General features: G+C 44.1%; 1 protein-coding gene across 1 annotated transcript in view; it reads left to right on the top strand.

Annotated features, from left to right (window-relative positions):
• Positions 1-22,381, top strand: part of CAPZB (capping actin protein of muscle Z-line subunit beta) — a 109,813-nt gene extending 87,432 nt beyond the window's left edge. The window contains exons 5-9 of the mRNA XM_077837293.1: positions 2,835-2,976; positions 3,503-3,619; positions 16,070-16,135; positions 17,371-17,447; positions 21,589-22,381. Coding sequence (XP_077693419.1) covers positions 2,835-2,976; positions 3,503-3,619; positions 16,070-16,135; positions 17,371-17,447; positions 21,589-21,676 — 490 coding nt within the window. The 3' untranslated portion in view covers positions 21,677-22,381. The remainder of the gene's footprint in view (positions 1-2,834; positions 2,977-3,502; positions 3,620-16,069; positions 16,136-17,370; positions 17,448-21,588) is intronic.
• The last annotated feature ends 2,897 nt before the right edge of the window (positions 22,382-25,278 follow it).

Here is a 25,278-nt window from a genome sequence, read left to right as displayed (position 1 = left end):
ATCTTTCTATCTGTTCACGCTATTCTGTGGGCACTGGGTGGGGAGGACACATTTTACTTCTGGAACTGTCTGTAATATATCCGGAGATCTAAAATGAACAGCACATGGAATCAAACTTTGAATGCAGTTAATAAAAAGATTTTTGTCATGTTAATAATGGAGTGGGGTTTTCCTTTCTTGCTGAAGGGAAACATGAAATCACTTGTAAATTTAAATGAACATGCTCCTCAAAAGGCAGCTAAAGTTAGGGCTGCAAAACTGTTTAACCTGGATGACTTTTTCCTTCCCTTGGCTATGAGCCTCTATTCCAATGTGGGGGCTACCGCTCAAGCAGCCTTCTCAGATGCTTGCATGATCTGCTCTTGCATTCCTCAAAACATGGATTCTCTGATATTGTGTACACCCATAAATGTACATGGTGAGCATATGAATAAAGAGCACTCATAAAATGAACTAGATGTCAATAGCTATATGAGCACTTGTCTCTTGGCTTTTTCAGCTTCCTGTACTTGCACCAGACTGAGTGAACAGCAGACAGTGCATTAGAACCACACTATTATGAACAGTCAGCTTGGTAGTATACACATTAGGTCCTGTCATGACTAATAGCTAGCAGTATGAGAGACTAGTTAAACAGTAAAGCAGAAACAAAAGCCAAATTAAAATCATGCTATTAAATGGTGTGACAAATCTTAAGCCTTATGATATGAGTGTTGAACTCTTATAGCTGTGTGAGTCATGGAAAAACCTATAAGTACAAAGTTAAGAGAAGCAGGGACTGAAATTCTTTGCGTAGTAGTTAAATTACTAAAATCTCAGTTTTCTGCATGCTGTGGGAGAATATTCATGCTTTACATCTCTTGCATAAGGAGAGCTTGAGATTCACTGTTGACACTTGCTAAGTTGGGTTGAAGGAATTGTAGTAATTGTGCTAAAATGCTATAGGATTACAGTCTAGCAGTCTGCTAAAAGCAAAAAGTAAACCGTATGCTCCCCAATCCCTACTATATCTGTTTACTTTACAGTAGATGTTTCATCCACCACATGTATAATGTGGTACAAAAGGCGTAAAGCAGTTAGATCAGCAGGAAGAGCAGGTGTGGGGTTTTACAGAGTTCATAGTTCTCACAGTTTTGCAAGAATGTACTTTTTGGCCACTAAAAAAAAGGAATTCAATGTTTCTGGGTTTATTTCCTGGTTTATACCTGCTCCCAAGCAGGATACCAGGTGGATTAATATTTAAACCTAGCCAGTGGCCCTCAGTACCTTCTCGGACAACATGAAAAGTGCCTGCCTGGAGTGGTATACATACTGCTATATTACATGTCCACCAATGGAACAGTTAGCTTCAGAGGGTCATGTAAGGAACCTTGGCTTTCTGAAAAGGTCTCTGATATATTAGCGAGAAAGGCAGAAGCACACAAGCAAGATGTCCAAGTACATGGCTGAAAGACATTTTCTGGGCCACGACAAAACGTGACCGTGGGATCTACATCAACTCTCTGGGAGATAGAAGAGGCCAGCTTGAAGTACGACAATCTGCATCAGCCTGTGGAGCCATAAACAGCCTTCTAACATTCCCATCACGAAATCAGATGGCTCTCCCTTTTCATCAGTGGACAAGGTCCGGACAGAAGGAAAACAACGCCACATTATGAAAATGTGCTGAACCTGGCATTTCCGATGACTGTCTGTCTGGAGCTATGAGACCTGGCAAAGCACATGGCTGCTGATCCATGGACAAACACTGATCCTTCATCACTCAAAATGTAAAACACCCATCCAAAAGTTATGGCATGGGTGTGCTGCAGGACCTGATGGTATTCCACCTGAGCTGCTCCAAGGTGACTTGGAACCCCAGTGATCATTGGCCTACATCAGCCGTTAAGTGTGGGCATCAGGCAAAGTACCAGCCTCCTGCATGAAATCCATGTCTGTGTTGCTGTATGGGTCAGAAACCTCTTACAAGCAGACTTGGAGTGGCTAGACACATTCTATATGCGCGGTCAGTCCCAAATCCTGTACATAAACTGGTTGGACTTTGTGTAAAATGTCATCTCCTAGAGATCTGGCCTTCCTTCAATCACTTATCATATTCAAAAGCAGAGGTGCATTCTTTTCAGCCATGTTGCTGGGATGGACAAAAACATTCCAGCACACCATACACTCAAACTGTCCATGGACACCAGGCACAGCCTGCAGGGCCGCCCCAGAGATTTGTGTATTCAGAGGATTGAGCCAGATCTGGAAACTTCACTACACCATGCCTGGTGTGGCACCATCAGTGGTGGTCACTCTGGCTGGCCCAACGGTCCTCTGTAGACTGTTTGACTGGCCCTTCGTTTCTAAAAACTTTGGTTTCAGTCTAACTCTGATGGCAATAAATCAAAATTGTCAGCTTTCTTTACACAAACTTCAGACTGTAGCATAAAGCCACCTGTTGGTTCCCTTTTGTCTTAATTAGCAGACTTTACTATAAAGAACTCCCAAACACACTCAGTAGTGAGAAGGAAAAACTACACTATAAAATACAGCCGTTACTTTCAGCTGATTTGTAGCTTGCTCTGTAACAGCTGTTGCAGTTAATTGGAATCGGAGGAGTTGTTTGCTCAAGTTGGATAGACATCCATAAATAGCTATTTCTCACTAACCAATGTAAGCTTTTTATTTTCCTTAAGAGAAAAGTACCATCATTTTTATTAAAATGAATGCTGTAAAATTATGTAAACTGAAGTTCTTGGGTATCTATTAGGCTCTCAACAGCAGTTTAAAAAAAACGTTCTGGAATCTGGGATCTTGCTTATCTGGGATCTTTATTGGCTCTCTTCCTGCAGGTATTTTGAAGGTGGAGTCTCCTCGGTCTACCTCTGGGATCTGGATCATGGCTTTGCTGGTGTGATCCTTATTAAGAAAGCTGGAGACGGATCAAAGAAGATTAAGGGATGCTGGGATTCCATTCATGTGGTGGAAGTTCAGGTACATCCTGTGAGGCAGCTGATATTCCTAAATGAAAACAAAAGCCAGTTAATTCCAGACAATAAAGGCGTACAGGTGCTCAGCTGAACAATGCAGTGTTGTGTTGGGGCTGTGTAAACCTTTCCTCTATTAATTTTTGAAGTCCCGTAAGCAATTTGGATGAAGATAAGTCAGGGCTGTAATCAAAAGGATCCCAGAAAGACTGAAAATATGCTGTTTTCTGTGCATGTAACCATGCACTATTTTAATGTAAAGGTCTGCAGATAAACATCACTAATTAATAAAAATGGGGCATTAGGGAGTAAATTGCTTGAACTAGATTTGCCTTTAGGAAAGTAAGTGTGTGTGTGTGTGTGTGTGTGAGAGAGAGAGCATTTTTAAAATATAAAACATTGGCTTCAGTCTGGCCATTCAGCTATGCTTTGCAATCCTGTGGCTGCTATGTGACTCCCCCATGCTTTGCCATCTTTTAGGTTTTATGTTTTAATTTGTCTCTCCATCTTCTTTCTCTCCTCTTCCCCTTCAGGAAAAGTCCAGTGGTCGCACTGCCCATTACAAGTTGACCTCCACGGTGATGTTATGGCTGCAAACTAACAAAACTGGTTCCGGTACCATGAACCTCGGAGGAAGCCTTACCAGACAGGTACTACAATATACTAGCATTAGAGGACATGTCTACGAAGGGATAAAAGACCCACAGCTGACTCAGGCTCATGGGGCTTGGGTTGAAGGGCTAGAAATCGCTGTTAGACTGTCAAACTCGGGCTGGAGCCTGAGCTCTGGGATTCTTCACCCTCACAGGGTCCCCAGCCCAAGCCCAGTTGTCTGTACAGCTATCTTTCTTCAGCCCTGGAACCCAAGCCTGGTGAGCAGAGTCAACTGACCCAGGCCAGCTACAGGTTTGCTTTTCTTCTTTTTTGTAATCCCTCTGTAGACGTACCCAGAGCCTTACAAACTCAAGGCATGTCCTTTGTTGTTTGTATTGCAATAGCATCCAAAACCCCCCATCAGGATTAGAGGCCCCATTGTACTAGGTGCTGTATACGCTGGGGTTCCCTGCAGTCACAATTCATTAAGACAAGTACACTTTTCAATGGTTATCCTGTTACCATATGAAGTTTCTCTTGGTGGTAGTAATGTTGTTAACAAAAATAATAAATTCAGTAGGAATTTGGGTTTCCTTGTCAGTCTTTTAATGCTGTGTTTGAAGTGGGCTTGCTGAATTTTCACAGCTTCTACTTTTACATGCTTTCCTGATTAATATCCTTTAGGTTAGATCTTACATAATTACAGATGGACTTGTTCATTTTGCTCCTGCCTGCCCTTACAAGATCAGGCTGAATTATAAAAATGTCTCTATCTAAAGCCAACCTGGCCTATGAGATTAATCCTGTATTCTGTAGGATTATTTCATTTGTTGATTATAATAACTTTCTTTGCATTTTTCCTAAGACTTCAAACATACAGTACTCATAGAAGTGTTTGGCTGCTACTGTACCTGACTGTTGTAAAACAAATCCTATTGATCCTTCCCTTTAATTCTTGGTTCTTCACACCAGCATTTTAATTGCATTGCCTTTGCAGAAAAAGATCAACCTTTTGAGAGTAGGGTGTCCAATTTGTCTAAATAGTCGTAAGTGTTGCTGTCAAAGGCACATTTTATGGGCAGTAGCGGTTAATGGAAATACTGGTGGTGGCCAGCAATTCAGCTCCACAATGAGAATCTCCAAAACACACAGTGCCTGTGATAAGGCAGACAATGCATACTCTGAAATGAATAGAACAATTCATATTGCTTTGTCTGTGCCAGGTGTGAAGGGGGAAAGGGACATGTATCCACATTGCAGAACTGAAGCACTGTGTTGCTATTGGAAGCACCAAAAATTTGCCATAGACCTGCATGCATTTTCTATGTTGATGTTACAGAAGAAACTGATGGGAAAGCAAAAATATGCATCTGGAGACAGTTGTGCATTACGTACTGTTTAAAATCTTTATAGTAATTATGCCTTGATTATGCTCACCGGGACAAATAATTATCGTTAGGCCTTCCTAATACTTTCAGTCTTAGCCGTGAAATGGAGACCAAGGATTTGGCCGTGGCCATGGCCTTGCACTGCATGACAGCTCGTGCCAAGGAAAACAATAGCCTGTTGAGAGTGATTGTCCTCAGTACACCTTGGCCTGCACTACTAGGCTTTGTTTGGTTTGACTTTCACTCTTTGAGCTTTAATGAGGAAATTCATGCTTCTGTCGTCATTTTAACAGCAGACCATGTAATTCATATGTGATGCATTAAAGCAGAGGCCTGCGTCCAATGTAAGTAACTATAAAAAAGCCACTAGGGAAATGATGCACTACCTCTATACAAACAATGGAAAACTCTGAAACTCAAGTTAGCTTCAGGTCTCAGACTTTTTGCTCTGAAAATGCCATAGTAGCTTTATTTATGTAAAATAGCTTTGTCAGAATCCAGTGCAAATGAATAATCAGCAAATATTTAGGCTCTTCTGAAGAGCTAGCATGCTGTGTGTGCAGGAGTTCTGAGGTAGTTGTATGTCTGTCTAGGGTATCGTGCGTAAGCAGTTTGCTTTAAGGTGGCTGGAGTTGTCAGCTAGAGTACTTTTCTCTTCATGCTTTAAACCCTGTGTATCCCATCACCTAAGGGGGTATCTTATGCCTAGGAACAGCACTATATATTTTCCTTGGTAGGCTTTTTGCAGTCTACCATAAAGTTCAACATGTAAAATCATGTTTTTAATTTAATCAGGTCCTTAATTGGATCTTTTCACTGACATTTTCAAGACACTATATTTTAGGCTCACCAGTATAGTTTTGAAATAACTTTGGCTATTTAATTGTTTTGGTTAACTCTCCATTTAAATTAGTACTGTATTGACCAACTTGAGGCCTGAAACAAGAATAGCAGATGTGTCCTTGTTTCACTGCAACCTTTTAAGTGTTCACTAGCTCCAGAATCCTCTGTCTTGTGATTTGATGGCAGAGAAGTTTTTGATGCCTCAAAAGGGAATTCTACCGAGAGTCATAGCTTGAAACCAATTTGGTCTCCTTGTCACAAATTGTGTACTTTCCACCAATGACTAACTCGGTGGAGGAAGCGGGTGCAAAGGAACAGCTAATGTAATGCATCCAAATTTACCCGCTCTGGCAGCTACAAATAGCTGGGCAGGTCTCACATTGAAATGTTATGGTGCTGTGCTATGGGAACCATGTGCAGTTTGGAATGGAAACGCTTGCTCCTCACTAATTCCCATTCCTGTTGTCTGTACTGTGCCTGAGGTTACTCTTGATGTGGCCAATTCATCATTACTGTTACATGCCTGGACGGTGGGGTCAGGGAGTTTTCTTTCTCCATTCTCACGTGTACCTCTCTTCTGCAGTCATTTCCCATTGGCGGAGTATTGTTGCCCAGCACAAGAACCATATAAGTCCTGTACCGGACTTCTTCCTTGCTTTTTTTTTTTTTTTTGGCCTTCATCTGGACTCTTTTGTGTTTTCTTTAGAAGAGTGGTTCTCTGCGTTTCTGCTATAGAATCCTGTTGCTGTCCAAACTGCTTATCTATGTGAAGGGTCACAGTTAGGTTATTCCTGAAAAATGTATACAGCAGACCCTCGCTAGAGCACGCATTGCTATAGCGCGGATTCGCATATAGCACCGTCGCGGTGATGGATCCCAAATTTAAGTATTTAAATTGGGATCCATGGTAATGCAGCCCCTGCGATAACGCGGTCCCGTGCATGGATCCTGAGCCTTGCGTTCTAGTGAGGGTCCGGTGTATTCTAGTTTGAGAATAACTGTTTATTTTCCAAATCAGACACGCCCTCTGATTCGTTGCAGAACTAGACTTCTGTTGGACTGAAAGGAGAAAAGATAGACTTTTATCACCAGAGTCCTCCCCCAAAAGGCATGAAGTGTCAGCATGAAAACTTTATTTTTGCAGTTGCCTAAACCAGGATGCAGTCCCAGGCACTGTATGTTCTGAAGACAAGCTTGGACGCAGTTCAAGAGAACTCCAAATTGAGGCAGTGCAGGCCAGGATGGAGGAAGTAACTTCCAGCTTCACATCCAACATTGGCAGGCTTCAGTAAATATGAGGGCTGAAGTTGCAACTCAGGAAGGGACAGAGTGAATCGGTCACTTATATGCAGTCTGCATTGACTGGGAACAACCGAAGGAAGTAGTGCACAGCTGAAAGTGAAACAGGCCATCTTTAACTTACAGATAAAGGTCCAGCTCCTACAGGGAACAGAAAAAATACCAGTTGTATTCAGGTCAAATGCTGTCCTCCAGTGGATACAAGTAAACCCCAGACATGTTCAAGTCTGAATCTGGGCAGATGCTGTGTGTTGTATCAGTTTCTGACAGACATGATGGCTTTGCCTTTTTTTACACATTGGAATTGCTTGAGTAGTGTGACGGGCAATGTTTTTTTTGGGGTGGCGGGAACTGAGGTGTGATTTCAGCAGTCTGCACTTTTATTCAAGATAAGAGCAGCCTGCTCAATCCTGCTCCAGTTTAAGTAAAATAGATGTAGCCTTCAGGCTCCTGGCAAATAGTCAAAATAGCCTTTGGTTGGGCAAAGCTTTGATGCTCCCAGTTTAGAGGTAAGACTAACAGGTGCCTTTTGGAGACTTTTATTATGCACAAAGAACCTGTGTGTTTTTTGTTAAGTGAGGTTGAACGTCGCAAGGAAGTGCTAGTTTGCTGAGAAGGAAGCTGGCTCACAAGCTATAGTTTATCCACATCTGGAGGTGTGGGAAGGGAAGAATATAAATCTGGGGGGGAAACTTAGCCTGGGATTTCAGATTAAAGCACTGCAGATGTGTGGGTTGATATTCAGATTTGAAATACATAAATAGTGAAGGTGGAACACTTGCACTGCTGGATGAAGGCTGGTCTGTTGCAAGCTGAGCTTTCCCTGTGTTCAGGAAGAAGTACTCTGTGATATATCGCTGTGCAGTAAAACACCAGTACAGACATTCTGCCATTTATCATAATAGGAAAATCCTCCCAAGCTTGGGCTTTGCAATTAGGCAAGCCATATATTTTAATCAAATAGAGCTTTCATGTAAAGGCCTATCCCACTGATTTCCAGATGTTGTAGAACTAAGTGAGAAGTAGGGGAATGTATTTCCACCAGAGGGCTCTTAAAACTTGTGGTAGTCACAAACTTTGTGCTCCCCCTTAGCAGATGCCCGGTTTCCTAAATGTGCTGTCTCTGGGGCAGGGAATCGAACTGGTAATTACTTTGGTTCAGTTCAGGTTTGAGTTCAGTTGCATTCTGTGTATTTGGGTTTAATTTCAATTCAAGCCACCCAAAAAACCAATTCAGTTACCGGTTTGAACTGGTTCAAATCATATTTCAGTCTTATTGGAAGTAAATTTAAAAAAGAGAGAGCGTTGAAACTTACAGTTGAAATTATTTTGATTTTTGGCCATTTGTTTGTTTTTATCTTCAACTTTACATGAGTTTTCCTAATATTTTTCTGTTGTCAAATAAACATGATTATTTTCCTATTAGGTATTTATTTGAGTGAACTAAACCTCTTCCAGTATTTGCTCTTTCATATTGGACGTTTGCAGTGAATGGATAAATGTGAGTTTGGGGAATGGGCCATGCCTCAAGTGGAGCATCTGGAGGGAGAAACTGCTGGGGATGGGTGGGAGGAGGGCCTGTCCTAAGGGGGAGAAGGGTTGGGGAGCCATTACCTTGGGCTTGGAGTGGTATTCTGGGACCAGGGAGCATTCTCTCCCCCGGGGGGAGCCTCAGGGGGTTCTTCTATCCAGCAATAAAAGACCTAAAGCACAAAGTTTCAGAGCCCAGGTCAGCTGGCTCAGGCTTGCAAGGCTAAAAATAGCCATGTAGACATGCAGGCTCCACTGGAACATCCCACCACCTCTGGTTTCAGAGCCCAGGCTCCAGCCTGGACCCAAAGTCTACATTTTTAGCTCTGCAGGCCGAGCCCCCTGAGCCAACTGACTTGGGCTCTGGGACCTGCTGTGGGTTTTTCATTGCTGTGTGGATATACCCAGAGATGACGGTTCAACCTCTGTGCCCTCTGGCTGCCTCATGTGGCGTGCAGGCAGCTCCTAAGCTTACCCTCTCCCTGTCCATGGGCTGGCCGCCTCCTCTTCTTCTTTGAGTGCTTGTTCATGGTGGTTCCAATCAGGTGTGCGCGCACATGCACGGGAGCCGGAAGATGTTTCCCATAGCAGCATCCATCGGGTCAGTCCGGGCATCCGCTGGAGTCGTGCCTTCATGGGGCTCAATATAAAGCCCTGCCGACCCGCCACCCCCTCCATTCCTCCTTACGCCAGTGACGGTAGGCTGGAACTTCCCGGAGCCCTTGCTTTAGCAAGCGCATTCAACTCCAGCTGTTTGTACATAGTTAGCTTCTCTTAGTATTTAGTAGTTAGTAATTAGAGTTGTTGGGGGTTTCTTCCCCCCCTTCCGACTCCCCAGAGCCATGGTATGCCTCAGTCCCTGGGGTTTAACAACGGTGTGGTCTGCATGAAGCGCATGCCAAAAAGTGATCCACATGCCTCGTAAGTAGAGGCAGCAGCGACTTAAAGTGACGCTCATGGAGGCAGCTCTATGCCCCCATTCGGACCCAGGTTGAGGGGACCTGGCTCCTAGCACTTGCTCGTCGACGCGAAGTGCCCCGGCGCTGTCACCAAGTTCAGTGCCGAGAAAGGACTCGTCCTCGGACGCTCAGCACCGGCGCGGCACCTTCCAAGGCCCAGCAGAGAGCAGGCACCGCTCTCACTCGCCATTGCCTCGGAAGAAAAAGAAGCCGGGCAGTCGGTCACCCCTGGCTAAATCTAAGGAAGTGAGACCCCAGGCGGGCCACAGCTCGAGATCCCCCGTTAAGGTCGCGTTGACTCCTGCCCAGGCGAAGCAGTTGGGTCCCGGGCCCCCACGTTCACCGGTCCCTCCGGGCCAACAGCTGCCACTTCTTTCGATGCTGGAAGCTTTTGAAGCTGCTCGGGATCTGCTGTACCTTATGGCGCCCCCTAAGAGGGAGGAACCTCCGGTGCTGGCAGTCCCACCCCAGCCGCCGTCAGAGGGGAAGCCGGCAGTGATGTCCAGGCATTCGCCCTCTCCACGTCTTTCGGCACCGGCCCACTCGGACAGAGAGCTTAGTTGCTCCCCAAACTCTTGACACTCGATGCACCGAAGCTCAGCTCCTCCGTGGTCTTCAGTCTTGGAGACCTCGGAGTCAGAGTCTGACTCCTACTGCTCTTGAAGGAGTAGGAGCCGATGATCGAGGTCAAGGTGTGAGCTCCAGGCGTGGCCACCTCAGTGGCAGAATCCACCACAGTGGCCATTCTGGACCCAATGGGCCTTTCATGAGAGCGAGGGAGGGATCCCAGGGGACTGCTCCGCAGCATCTTCGGTGACCTCAGCCACATTAGTACCGCCATCAACCACGCAGCCGGCCTCGGCGCCTACCCGCACGCCAGCACCATCGGCTGCGGCACCATTGTCAGCACAGGCCTCAGCACCAATGACTCTCTGTTGATCTCAGCACTGACAGCAATCTCAGTCATGATGGACAATACAACAGCAATGCTCTACTTAAACAAACGGGGGTGTAGACTTCTCTCCCCTGTGCCAGGAAGCCCTCATGCTGTGGGACTTCTGTGGAGAGCATTCTATACACCTGCAAGCGTCAGGGTACAGAACGAGCTGGTGGACCACCTCAGCAGGTCGTTTCACAGCCACAAATGGTATCTTCTCCCGGATGTGGTGGTTTCAATCGTCCAGAGGTGGGGCTTTCCTCAGATGGACCTGTTCACCACATGACACAACAGAAAGTGCTAGCAGTTCTGCTCCTTCCACAATCACAGCCCAGGCTCCAGCGCAGATGTGTTCCTCCTCCCATGGGGAGGTTGTCTTCTATATGCCTTTCCGCCCATACTGCTCGTTCACAAGGTACTTCTCAAGATCCGGAGAGAACAGTCATATTGATAGTAGCAGCCTGGCCCCATCAGCACTGGTTCACATCTCTCCTAGACATGGAAGTCCCAATTACCCTGCCGCTCTTCCCGGACCTTCTGGCACAAGATCGTGGTCATCTTGAACATCCGAACAGGGAGTTGCTTCACTTCATGGCATGGAAGCTCCATGGCTGAACCCGATGGCGCTTTCCTGTTCAGACCAGGTTAGACAGGTTCTCCTTGGCAGAAGAAAACCCTCTACGAGAGCCATATACCTTGCCAAGTGGAAGAGATTTTCAGTCTGGTTGGCGCAGCGCCATTTGTCCCCAACGCTAGCCTCTGCCATTTATTCTGAACTATCTCCTCCACCTGAAGCAGCATGGGCTTTCGTTGTCCTCAATAAGAGTACACTTAGTCGCCATTTCGGCCTTCCACCCGGGCGCGGAGGGCCGCTCTGTGTTTGCTAACTCTATGGTCAGCTGTTTCTTAAAAGGGCTCGACAGGCTATACCTTCACATCCATCAGCCTGTTCCTGCTTGGGACCTCAACCTGGTCCTTTCTAGGCTCATGGGACCCCCATTTTGAGCTATTAGCGACATGATCCCTGCTCTACCTCTCTTACAAGGTAGCATTCTGCAAACCTCTCAGCCAGGAGGGTGTCTGAGCTCAGGGCCCTAACATCAGACCCTCCCTATACTGTGTTCTATAAGGACAAAGTTCAGCTCAGACATCATCCTGCTTTCCTCCCAAAGGTCGTGTTGCAGTTTCACATCAACCAGGACATCTTTCTCCCAGTCTTCTATTCTAAACCGCATTCCAGCAGCAGGAAGCAGAGGCTCCACTCTCTGGATGTCCGCAGGGCACTAGCCTTTTACATCGAGAGAACGAAACCATTCAGAAAATCAGTCCAGTTATTCATGTCATTGGTGGACAGAATGAAAGGTCTCCCTGTGTTGTCACACCGTATCTCGTCATGGATAGCGTCCTGTATTTGTGAGTGCTACAACGTGTCAGGTGTTCCTGCACTTCCAATCACTGCACACTCCACCATGGCGCAGGCTTCATCAACAGCTTTCCTGGCTCAGGAAATCTGCAAGGCGGTGACGTGGTCCTCCATCCATACTTTCGCCCCGCACTATGCGATTACCCAGCAGGCCAGAGATGATGCAGCCTTCGGACGAGCAGTGCTCCAATCAGTGGAAGACTCTGACCCCACCTCCTGAGCTTGGGCTTGAGAGTCACCTGATTGGAATAGACACGAACAAGCACTTGAAGAAAAAAGGGTTACTCACCTTCTCATAACTTGTTCTTCGGATGTGTTGTTCATGTCCATTCCAATACCCACCCACCTTCCCCTCTGTAGGAGTAGACGGCAAGAAGGAACTGAAGTGGTGGCGGGTCGGCAGGGATCTATATTGAGCACCATGAAGGCGCGACTCCGGGGGGCGTCTGGACCGACCCGACGGATGCTGCTAGGGGAAAAATCTTCTGGCTGCCGTGCACATGCGCGCACATACAGCTGATTGGAAAGGACGTGAACACCACATAACAACAGTTATGAGAAGGCGAATACCTTTTTTTTTCATTCTACAGAGGCAGGCCTTGCTGATAGCAATCGCATGCCTATGTGATCTTATTTTCATTATAAAACAACAGTAGTGTGTGGGATTTTTTGGGTTTTTTTTGTTTTAAATATTCAGCTTAAAAAATGCTGAACCTTTATTCTAACCAGTAATACCCTTTTTTTTTTCCTGTTCTGTTCCAGTTCAGGCTCAGTATGTAGGACAAAATGTATGGTTCAAGTTCAGATCCGGTTCAAGGAAAAATACTAGTTTGAACTAAGAAAAGGAGTACTTTCTTTTTGCGAATACAGACTAACACGGCTGGTACTCTGAAACTAGTTTGAACTAATTGTCCCTGCTCTGGGGTTGGCCTGTTTGCTACATGCGTAACATTTTTGGGTACAATAGAATGGATGAGATTCACTGGTAATTGCACAAGGAATTCCTTCTGCTTCTTCATGTGAACTTGTCAGACTTTCCAGTTGTCCAGTCACATAATAGCTGGTTTTACAATGGGAGCGGGAGGGAGGGAAGAGCATGCATAGACCAGCAGGGTGCAGAACTGGTTTACCATCACAAGATGGGTAGTTTAAGGCTTTGAATATACAATTCGGGGAAAGAGGAAGGGCATACTTAGGCTGCAGTGCTTGAGTAGGTGCATTTGAAGGCCATGCACAAACAGAAATCTTCAGTGGAGTTCTGCAAAACTGGCAGTATTGAGATATGTGGAGTTTACACCCTCAATTTTACTTTGAGGCATCTGCTTTGAATTTAGAATGAAACTTAGTGGAAACTGCCAAGTTTTGCATCACTTGGTGTCCAAACATTTTGACATTTTTCCCACCTCAATCCCATGCTCTGCCTGCTGGCCTTGGCTTGTGGACCTTTGGGCAAAACTGGTCATTTTAAATTCCCTTAGAGAAGTTTGCATTGCTCCATTCCACAACAGCTGTATACATTGATTGGGGTTCTTCGGGGTGACATGGATGAATTTTCTTCTTATCTTTTCTACTATTCTCAGGGACACTCATGATGGACCAAAATACTTATCCAGCTTACATTTCTCTTTCATCTTGTCTTGTTTTCCTGCAAATAACCTTGCAAAAAGTCCAGACAGCAGCACAGAGCTGCTGTATTCTGCATGTGAGACATCCCAAGTCTTCAACTAGCTATCCAGAGCTTAATATACCCAGAAGAGCGAACTTCCCTCAGAGCTGGACTTGCAGCAGATGGCTCGGGAAATGAGGCAAGGAAGCCAGCTCGTGTGCATCTCAGATGGGAGAGGAGTGACTGAGACATGTAGATGGGACTTGGCTCATTCTGGAGTGTTAGCTTTTTTTGACTGAGCTCATTGGCAGATGGGGAGTGACAGTGGGAAGATGAGCTGCTTGTTAACATCAACTTACAGAATGGAATTTCCCCTCCAAAGTAAATTAACCCCCTTTTATAGCAGCTGCAGGCTTTCTGCTTGAAATCTTACGTTAACAGCCCACTGAAGGAGCCTTTAAAAGAAGAAAAAGCTGCTGTTTGTATAACATGGCTGCGGACTGACTCCGAACTCCCTTAAAACAGTCTCTCATAACATCTGGGCTTCTACAGCACATAAAAATGTTTTCCTTCTGGCAGCAGTTTTTATGGAGACGTAATAAAATACGTTTTACAAAAATAATTCTATTTTCAGATTGTGTTTTGCCAGTGAGCGGGGCCTGACCAGGTGTGGAGGAGATTCAGTGGGGAGCCTGTGGAAGTAAAGCAACCATTGCCAATGCCTCAGTGTCCCACATTTGGTCAATATACTGATGGCCCCCCAACCTCACCATAATGTGTGCTTGTTATAGTTCAGATTTATGTTCATCCTCTCCGCGGTCAGATTCTTTTTCTAGGCAACATGTCTCCGTTGTATGTAAACAATCTGACTAAGGGGAAAATTAAATTTTCTTCTTCCCCCTCTCTCCCCTCACCTCCCAGGTTATTTTTTGTCTTCAAGGCTCCAACTTAATTAAATGCGCCTCCAGGCTTGATAGACACTTAACTTAAAAGGAGAAACCTGTAGCTGCACTAGATTTCCAGACTAGACCTCGAGGGAGGGACAGGAACAGATGGATAAGAGAATTCAGTGGATTACTGAAACTCTCTGAAGAATCCCCTGTCTACAACATCTTTTTCCCTTCTTCGTTTTCATGCCTTCTCAGCACATCTGTATCGGTTGCCTGTCCTAGGATTGATATTCACTGGTTGGCAGCATATCTACATTTAGCAAGAAGAATTTTCACCTAAGGCAGCAGAGGAGCGAATCTCTTCACTAGCACCACAGGTTTACAGATTACACGGGGCTGGCTGCGGTCTCCAGATGAATGCTGCCTTAGGTTGCTCTAAGTAGAGGCAGAGCTTGTAAAGGGAACATGGTATTCTAGTGTCAGCTCTAACTTACTCTCAGTGGGGAAAGGGGTTCTAAGTCTCAGTTGGCTCATTGGCTGTCCCCTGTTCAGACTTCCCTAAGCAAGTGTTCTGCAGTGCATAACTGGGGATTTTACTCATTAAAACAATAGCATCAATAGTGGGGCTAAGCTTTGTCTTGGTTGCAGAAACTTCATGTTAAAAGTTTGGCGTTTTAATTATATGTGCCTTGCAAAGTAGAACCCTCTGTGCCAAGTACTTAGTGTCTAGAACACCTTTGCTCTTGCTAATAAGAGATGAATTTTGGTGGAACTTCCTATTTCTGTGTGCCTGCAGTTTGGTAGCAGCTGAAGGTGGGCAGTAACCTAAATTATCACTAATGTTAGCAGACTGCTGTGGTCTTGCCTTCCCAAACCACAGCAGCTTGGGACATCCACTGTCTTGCTCCCACTTCCGTTAGAAGATAAATAATTTCCAAAGTGCAGATAACTGGGATGATCTGAAAATACCGAATTTGCTCCCATATGCGATTACAAATAGTGCTGAGATGAAGAATAAAAAAACAGCTGTTTTACAGGGACAGACCCCAGATTTTAGACTGACAGCTCCATGCAATGTGCACCTCATCAATAGCTCCAGTGGCTATGAATCCAGACAGCTTGTGTGTCCCCCTTCTTTCTGTCCCCATCAAAGAATAATTGCATGCATTGTGTATCTACTGCAGCCACATAATGGACAGTGCATGGCCAACTCTGCAGTATACACGTATCCCCTTTAGAGATGATAGGTGAGTGCTGGTGCAAACAGAAAGGGTCTCTCATGGTACTGTGGGGTTACTGCAGGTGAAATGGGATTACTGAGAAATGTTTGAAGGACGCACCAACATGACTCTGTCTCCAGTCTGGGGACGACTTGTCCTTCATGCTAGATGGTTGCTTGAGTTAGCTGGTGAACTGCTCACTAATGAGATTTGTACTTTTGGGGTTTCCCATTTGGCTAACAAACCATATGCATTTTATACCTGACCTTATTCTGAAAAACGCTGCGTTTACTCTACAACACTGGCATTTACCCACGTTCTCCCATCCCTGCTGTTAGTATGTGGAATTATCATGTATCCCTTCCCACCTTGTTTCTCCATTACAACTGAGTCTATTTCTTTTCTCTCCAGATGGAGAAAGATGAAACTGTGAGCGATTCCTCTCCACACATAGCCAATATTGGACGCTTGGTAGAGGTAAGTACACTGGGACCATCGTAGCTCTAGTAACTTACGTTGTACCGAGGCTATATTTCCCAGCCATCTTTGCTGTCTAATGAGTTAAGACCCTTTGTGTGCTTCACAATAGTTCTTAGCTGTGAAAAGTCCTTCCTGCACAATTCTAGTCACTCCTTCCTTACCTCTCTCCCCCACTCAATACAGTAATAACCTTCCTGGAAATGAAATGGCCGTGTCCTTAGTATTAGTAAACACTTTCCCACCCGGAGTCACTTACAGAGTCATTGTTTTGACAGAATTACTGAAAGCCATGCCATAGTATACAGAGCTGCCCTTTCAGCTGACATCTCAGCGCGTAGGAAGTGCTCATTAAGTGCTCTGCAGTTGCTTTTCACAGAACTTGACTTCATTGCAATTGTCAGTCTTATCCTCAGTGTACTAAGAGTCAAGGCTAAGATTGCATTAGTTGCTGGAAAAGGGGTGTGGAGCAACACTTGGTTGGCTGCTGTTTTAGCACACCATATTTTTGAAAGAAGCTCTTATCCTCATCGATTTCAGACTTCATAGTCACTGTGGAAGGAGGGGAGAAAATTCTTAGTTAAATGAGTGTGTGCACATAATACTGTTGCTAGAGACCACCAGACACTCAAAGCGTCCAGGATAAAACACACTTGCTTTTGGTCCTTTTGTCAGAGGAGGGGTGGCCAGTGATTCAGGCGAGACTGAAGTTGCTGGGGGAGAAAGTATCACTTCCAAACATATTGCAGTTGTGCCATTAGCCACCAACTCAGAGAATTCAACTTCGTTCTATGGAACCCGTAACTTCTTGGGTTCCTTAAATGGCTGACTCAGAACCTGGGAGTTCGTTCTGTTAGGGATTGGAACTAAGAGGGGGCGAATGGGCTGTCCTGTTTGCAGTGGGATACGAGTTGGATCCCTGAACAGAAACTGCCCTCTTGTGGTTCTAGACAGGTATTTTGTGTATATAGCCTTCCACAGTAACCAGGAGCAAAGTGAATCCTCAGACACTAATGTGAGCTGAATCTGCAGCTGTTAGGAGAAGTGGGGCACACAGTCTGACATGAAAACTTAAATAACAGGATACAGTGGGCCAAATCATGCTGTGGAAAGCATTGCATCTCAATACAGTCAACTGAGCCGGTGAAGGGGTACTCATAAGAGACTGTAGTAACTTTTAATAACCATAGAAACAACTGCAATGATTAATAGGCTGGCTTCTCCCTTTCTTCTAGGACATGGAAAACAAAATCAGAAGTACGCTGAATGAGATTTATTTTGGAAAAACAAAGGACATCGTTAATGGGCTGAGGTAATGGACCATCCACAGCTGGCTCTTAGAACTCACTTAGCCCCTCTCCCTCTCCCAGCAGCACCTGCAGTATTGTCCCACAGTCAAACAGTGACTGGCATTCCTTTGCTAGAACTTCCCCTTTCCATATCTCCAATTAGTCACCTCACTGGGTTTTGGAAACATTCACCAGTAGTGGTGTATTTAGAGAACATTTCTCTTACACCTTTCAACTACAGGAATTTGCAGCGCTTTAACCCCTTGTTCCCTGTTCAAGAAGAGCATAGCACAATAAGGTACTGTAGCTTGATGAGATTATTTTTTAATGGGCAGCTTAATTATTCAGACTGAAGGTTTTGTGTGCTGGGTAATTAAATTTTGACTCATAGACCTAAACTTATTCTTACAAATAATTCTCAAATGCCAAACAATCATAAGGAACTGGCGATTCTATGAAAACAGAGTTTATAGGTTTTTTAAAATGCGCCACTTCTTTTCTTCCCCACTCCCTCAGGCTGGAATGTAGCTTACCAGAGCAGACCAAGTGAATGAGCCGAGCCTGCTGTGTATTTCTGCAGGGAAGTTGTGTGAGGCTTTGGACCTTGATCATGTCCAATCAGGAACTTTGCATAGCAAGTTCTGGGTTGGTGTGTTTTAACTCTTGGGGGGGAAGTGCAGAACTGAGAGGTCTTTGATGCTAAGTAAACTCTTCCACCCTGTAAATTAGACTCCCCAGCATAGTTCAATAATGCAGAAAACACAATAGACAAATATGCAGATTCTGCGGTTTCCGTGTGTACTGATGTATGAAAGCATCAGCAAGTCTGCCCTGCAATGATAGAATTATGGTGCTAATAAAACACTTCTGCTGCCTTCCTAATGGCCGTTTGGCTGGAGTGGGTCCTAGTACTTGACAGACCTATTTAATGAAGTGCTGGTTGAAAATTGTCCCTCATTTTCATTGTGGTATGTGGGGAATTGGCCAGGCAGCTGCCATTAACATCACATGGAAATATGTAACTGATTATTTTTTCCTGTGTGAACCTTGCTGAAAATCCCTGTAGTTGAATCTATGCAATATATTCTCCAATACCTCAGTCTAAAAGAGCTACTATTTTGTGCGTCAATGAGGTAATCTGTTATCACCCAGAGTATCTGGGTCTGGCTTTTCCATCTCACCTTTCCTGTTTCCTCTGACTCGTGTATTTACACTTGTTCTTCCTGAACTCGTTCCTAGTGGCTTCCAGGATGCCAGCTGTCTGTTACTGGGTTCTTCTGACTGTTCTTTTCCCTATTCTACTTCACTCATTTCTGAACTACTCTCTGTAGATCTATTGATGCTATCCCCGACAACCAAAAGTATAAGCAGTTGCAGAGGGAGCTTTCTCAAGTGTTGACCCAGCGTCAGATCTACATCCAGCCTGATAACTAAACCAATCCAGGTACCCCTGCCTGTGAGGTGTGACAATCAGCATTAAACTAGGACTCACCCTGCCAAGAACAGGCTGTCTTACCTATGCATGACAACTGAAACCAGAACTAACCCGTAACTCCTGCAGACTGATGACCAACTTTTAATTTGTTTCACCTTCATAGAACCAATGAATGCCTTGATCTTTATTCCCACTGTATGGAGTTCTGTGCACTGAAACGTGGGGGGATTTGCCAGTTTTGTTTTGCACTCTGTCTTGGGGGGCAATTATACAGTAGATGGCCACGTACCCAAAGTGGTGGTAGCTCATATTCACTGTTTTGACCCAAAACCCTAGGGCTCCATTACAATTGCACCGTCACTTTTTTTTTTTTTTTTCCAGCAGCTATACAGATCTTATAGACTACTCATTCCTTGTAATTTTACAGTACTCCTTTCCCTCTGAATAGAAGGAAGGTTTTGGAAGTAAATAGCTGTCCTTTCCATTGTAAATGATGAAATACAAAGGGCCCTTTGGTCTTGGTACTTCCAAGGCCAATAGCAACCAATGCTGATTTCCCCCTTCCCTCCGAATCCTCTTTTTGCCTTGTATATCTGAGTCTTTCTTGGAGCTTGAAAATTCAGCTCCACTCACGCTACTGAAATGTTTCTAGCCTCCATTTCCCTGTGCCGTGCACAGCCCGTTATAAAGGGGTTTGCTCATATACTGTAGGTTGCTCTTGGAGCTTTGATTGCTTAGGATGCATGGCAGTGACTAACCCTGGGCCAGTTTAACCTTCCACTCCAATTCCTAATGAGTTACAGATGCCTTCTTAAACATGCTAAGCTGACGGAGGGGAAAATGAGCACTGTTTGTTGATGATGGCTCAGAACCATTACTTTAACCTGTGACAAATGCAAATATAAAATGTATATATTTATGTTAAATCAACTGAATTCTCCAGAGACGAGAGGATGGAAATACTTTCTAAGAACATTAGAAAAATAACTCTCTGATACAAAAAATGTACTTGCTTTTCAGAAACGAGCACCCAGGAATAACATAGCCCTGACCATAGGAGAGAATGTAAAATATAGAATATATGGAGAGGAGTCTACTAAATTGGATGCTAATAGCTTCCCTGAGGTGTTAGCATCTCTTTAAAAGGCCAATGCCATTGTTCTGTTATCTGATCAGTTATAAAATCCCTTTTTTAACTAGGGATCTTTATTGTACCTTGCTGTAACAGCTGAAAGATTCTTTAGCCGTGTCCATGAAAGTATTAATAAGCAAAATCAAGGTGATTCTTTAAATGTGTGGCTTTTTTCTAAAACCGTTTACTAAGAAAGCCAGGGGTCTATTTTGTCTGCAATACCATTATCACATCTATTCTACTTCACTTGCTTTGGTTGCAGTTGATGACTGTAGATAAAGAATAAACTGGAGATGCAAATAAATGCCTGAACAGAAATCTCTGGACATGCTGTACCCCTAGTAAAGAACTGGGATAAAGGAATAGTATGTGTAAAGCAGAATTGTCTCATCATTTGACTTTCTCAAGAACTGCCAGCAGATATCGGAAATATCTCATCTGTTATAGATCTATAGCTTCAGCTCAAAAATAAAGATTTTTAAAAGTTAAACTGCTCTAATATCAGCGGCTCTCAACCTCTCCCATACAGCGACCCCTTGAGATCTGCTCACCATCCTCTTGGAGTTTGCAATCCCATGTTGACAATTGCTCTAGTGGTCTGCTTTGTTGCAGTTGCTAACTCCTTAAGAAGGAAAATACTCTCCCCCGATCCCCAGAGCAGCAGCAGAGATGCCACTGAACACTTCCTGCTTAGGGTACCAGTGACAGCATAAGCCCCAAGAGTTCCTTGTTGGAATTTTTTTTTATATGATGCGTTCTGCTAGAAGCCCATGATGGGGTTTGTAGCTAGTGGGCCTCCATTCCATAATGAAAGAGTACTTTCCTTCCAACAGCTACATCGTAGCTCATAGGAAAATACAAAGACTAGCTTCTTAAAAATCTCTAGCTTTCTAATGTACATTTTTATCTGTTTAAACTTAAAGCAATAGCTGCCCGAATGCCTAGGTGAACCTAATGCTTTGTGTCTCGAAGCACATGGACATACATGAGAGATTCATTATCTTGGTAATTTATTCCATAAAGCAGCTTTCACAAGCCAGAGTTAAAACAACTCTCATTTGGACTCTGCCCTAAGAAGAGAGAAACTTCTTAGTCTTTCTGTAAAGCAGCTTCTGCTCTTCCCATGAGTAAATGCATTGGAAGGGATGGTATGACGCATGGCTGCCACATACTGAGATATTCATTACCTGGACTATTTGTTAGGTCCTGCAAACAGGTCCATTGCAGAGTTGCCACAGAATAACTGCTGGATTATCTACCTTAACGTCATGATCACTTTGAGATTGATCCCCTCTAACACACAGTCTGAGGGACAACTAGATGTTCCCAAGATCTAATGTAAAGGATTGGGATTCTCCCCCCAAGAATTGGAGGTAGTGGAACTTCAGAGGAAGTATATCTGTGGTGACTCCGTTAGAGTGAATTTTGCTATACTTGCGGAAAAGTGTTCACTTTACCTTTTGTCCTCCGTATTTGCCACAGGCAAATAGAGGTTTTTTCCTCTAAGCCTGCTATTGCCTCAAATCCCAGAAGAATACCTGTTAAAAATCACTGCTTTCAAATGTCCCACTTTAATTTGTTTCCTTCCTCCCAACAGGTCTGTGCAGACTTTTGCAGACAAATCAAAACAAGATGCTCTTAAAAATGACCTGGTGGAGGCTTTGAAGAAAAAGCAGCAAAGTTAAAATACTCTTCATGCTAACAAGACATGCCATGCACTCATTAGATTCCTTTCTTAGAAAATTCATTTTCTCCCCAGACCCCCCTTTTTGGTTACATCACAATTTGCATCCACTACTATCCATATGCCGCCATCTCCCCATGAATAAAGCTGTACAAACTTTTTCAGTCTCTGAAGCTTACTTTGCACCACATTTTACTATCGAGACCTTAGAATATATTTCTGTAGAAGTCATGCATTTTTCCCCCTCTTCTCCCATTTATATGCATAAACACCATTCATTCTGTTTCTTTTCCTCCCCTCCCCCCCCGCCTTTTGTTACATTGGTGTAAAAAATGTAAAACAAAATTTATTAAATACTGTGGTGTGTGAAAGAGGAAAAACTGGAAAAACGTATTCCACGTATGTGTGGGGACTGGGCATGGGGGACGGCTGGTGGGAGGGAGGGAAGAGAGGGTGTTCCTCAGTGTTGTACTATACTGACTAAACCAGACTTGCAAGGAAGCATTGATTTGGGGACCCACTGAAAGTTCTGCTCTTCTATAGCCTGTTCCAAGGCACCTTTCTGTCAATTTTTATGGAATGCAAAAGGGGTTTTTGTTTTGATTTTTGTTTTTTGTAAAGCTTAAATTGAATCTACATCTTATACTTGAGCCTCCATACTAAAAACAAAAAAACCCACAAAATAAAAATTATAAAATCCTGGGAAGCAATGTGCATCCAGTGTCCTTTTTATTTCTTCTTCCTTCCTGTCTCATTGCTTAGCGTTTATGCTCATGATGCATTCTTTTATGGGAGTAGGGAGCAGCTGCCCTGTCTATATACAGACGTTTGTAATTTAAACTACTATACAGTATGGCCACAGAAAGCAAGTGAGTTCTTCTTGTCTCACACCAAGATCAGCTGAAACTTATTTGGTTGAAGGGAGACTATTTGATTTACTTTGCTAGTCACAGAAGGGGTGCATCTCGCCAGCTTTATGTGGCTGTGTTTTTCATTAGCTTGCCATACTTTCAAGATGTTGGCATGAGGATGTTGGCACCCTGCTGCATTCTGGGATTGGAGCTTCAGGCATATAGCAAATGTGGAACAGATGTATTCTGAGAATAATTAGAATATCTGGCATCATTGCGTATGTTGAACATAGTTGAGGTAAAACCTGTTTGTTAAAGCACTCGGGGAGAAGAGAGGCTTAACCAACACTTGGCAATGTTAAATGTGGCCAGTTCTAAGCAATGGCACTAGTGAAAAGCTGTTCGGCCACTTCATTTCCACCTAGACACCTTTTTAACTTACATAAGTGAATTTAGTGCTTGTGGAAGGAGCAAGACATGTAGCTCTGTGGTCAGAAATCTACTTATTCACACCAAGAATGTCTTTTAAGTGGCAGTTGGAAGGCCTTTCTCTTGGAAGAACCATGTCCATAAGACCATCAGCTTCCATGTCCCTTCAGTCCATGGCCTGTCTCCTGAGAGAACCAGCAGGGGTGCATAGTGGACAGACAGCCTCACACTACACCACAAAACGACTGAGCCCGCCATGTCTCATCTCTGGTTTTTGACAGTATTTACTTGCTACTGGGTTGAAGGAGGGACATGAAAGGCCAGGATGTAAGATGGCGGGTGGTTTGGTAGGAATAGGAAAGTGCATCTCACCCTCACAGTCAGGTCAGGCTTTGACTAACTGTCATTTGGGAAATCTAATCCAGGGGGCTGCTCATGGAAGAAAGTAAAAGGCTTTAATTTTTTGTAAAGAGTGACATTTGTCCCATGGTTCAGTCTTCCCCCAGCAAGCAGCACTCCTAGGAAGATGGGGGCGTGACTCCTCTTCATAACTCAACTCCTAATAGCTATCAACAGAAGCTGGGAGTGGATAAGAAGAGGTGGATCACTTTGATTGCCTGTTCTGTTCATTCCCTCTGAAGCATCTTGCATTGACCACTGTTGGAAGGCAGGATAGTGGGCTCGATGGACCCTTGGTCTGACCCAGTATGGCTGTTCTTATGTTAACACACTTACTTCGAGTAGCTTAAGTTAATGCTGTAAGGGAGTTGCCAATGTTTCCCTTTATTAAGTTGATTATGAACATCTTAGAAATTTGTTCAACTGGCTGCCAAGGAAGTGAGAGAAATGTTAGGAGACTTCATCTGACTCACCCCAGAACTGATAACAATCTGGCCTGACCTGCATATACTTTCTCTATCCTCAGCTGGCAACAGCTTTCACTGGTGACCCATGATGCTGGGTAACACCTGCCAATCCCTTGCCGTATCATCTGTTCACCCTTGCTCTGGGCTAGATTAGCTAACCTATCTCCTTTACCTTCCTTTCTTCCTGCAGTGCCAGTATTATACTGGAGAGCACCTTTTACTTTAATACTGACCTCAGTCCAACTTTGCAGTTGCACTGTATGGTTTGAGGAAGAATGGTTTTGTGCTTGACCTTGGATTAGGACAGCTGGATTCAGTTGTCAGCTCTGCCATGGATTCCATGTGTGATCTTGAGCAAGTCACTTGATCTTTGCCTCTTGTTCCCCACCTGTAAAGCAAGGATACTTCTCTACCTCACCTGGGATGGTGTAAGGAGAAACTCATTTATGTGTGGGAGGTGCTCAGATACACCAGTAGTGGGAGAGATTTGAAGTCATTACAAGTAGCCAATAATCTGTCCAACTCTTTCCTTTGCTCATTAATTTACAGAGATGACCTATTATTGGGAATATAAACTGTCTTCTCACAGTCTTTTTGGTTCAGAGGAATATCACAGAACTGAAGCAGCTGGCTAGCTGTAGTCAGTCTTCAGTTTAAGCTTTAGCCCAACTATGGTGAAGTGGTAGAGGTTAGTCAAGCTTTCCCATCAGTCTGAGTTGCAAATGGGGCCTGACATGGGTTTTAGTAAGTCTATGGAGACACATTTTAAGCAGCTTTGAACATACTATCTGGTCCTGTGCTTACTTTTTGTTTATAGTGGGTGTTGATTAATTCCCATAAAATACAATGAGAGGGAGAAGGGAGCAAATGCCTGATGAGCTGTCAGCATCTGGCCTACAGAATTATCCTCTGGATGACCCTCTGTGAATGTGAAATGAAAATGTAGGCATAAATATTGATAGAGTAAAAAAAGTACTTTCAATTATGCTGTTCCAATGTGACCTATTTAACATTCAGACATCTGCATGTGATTAAAGCCCCATGCCTGAGTTTTTACCCATGGGACCTCTGGTGTCTCTAATTCAGGTCATGTGAAAGGACTGGAGCTAAGGAGTAAATGTACATCCTCCCTCAAAGTCTGCAACCTCAAGGGTAACATTTGAGTTTGTGGTGTTGCCATTTGGTTCTGTAATGTGGAACTTCTGAAGTTAGAGCAAAATTTGTAATAACTCCTGAAGTTTGAAAATAGTATGTCAACTTAGGCTGGGGAGCAGCATGTTCCTCCCTGCTGTTTCTAATTCTACCTGTTACCTGTTCTAAAGCTTCTTTCTCACAAGCTCCTCCTACCCATTTAACTACAGGTGAGACTAATGTTATACGTTAGAGGGATTATACTGCTAGCAGTATGAGCCTGGTCTACACCTAGACTTAACTAACAGAACTATGCTAGTGAGGGA

The sequence above is a fragment of the Eretmochelys imbricata genome, chromosome 18 (genome assembly GCF_965152235.1).
Source record: "Eretmochelys imbricata isolate rEreImb1 chromosome 18, rEreImb1.hap1, whole genome shotgun sequence".
NCBI lineage: Eukaryota > Metazoa > Chordata > Testudines > Cheloniidae > Eretmochelys > Eretmochelys imbricata.
This window is presented reverse-complemented; position numbering and strand designations above follow the sequence as displayed.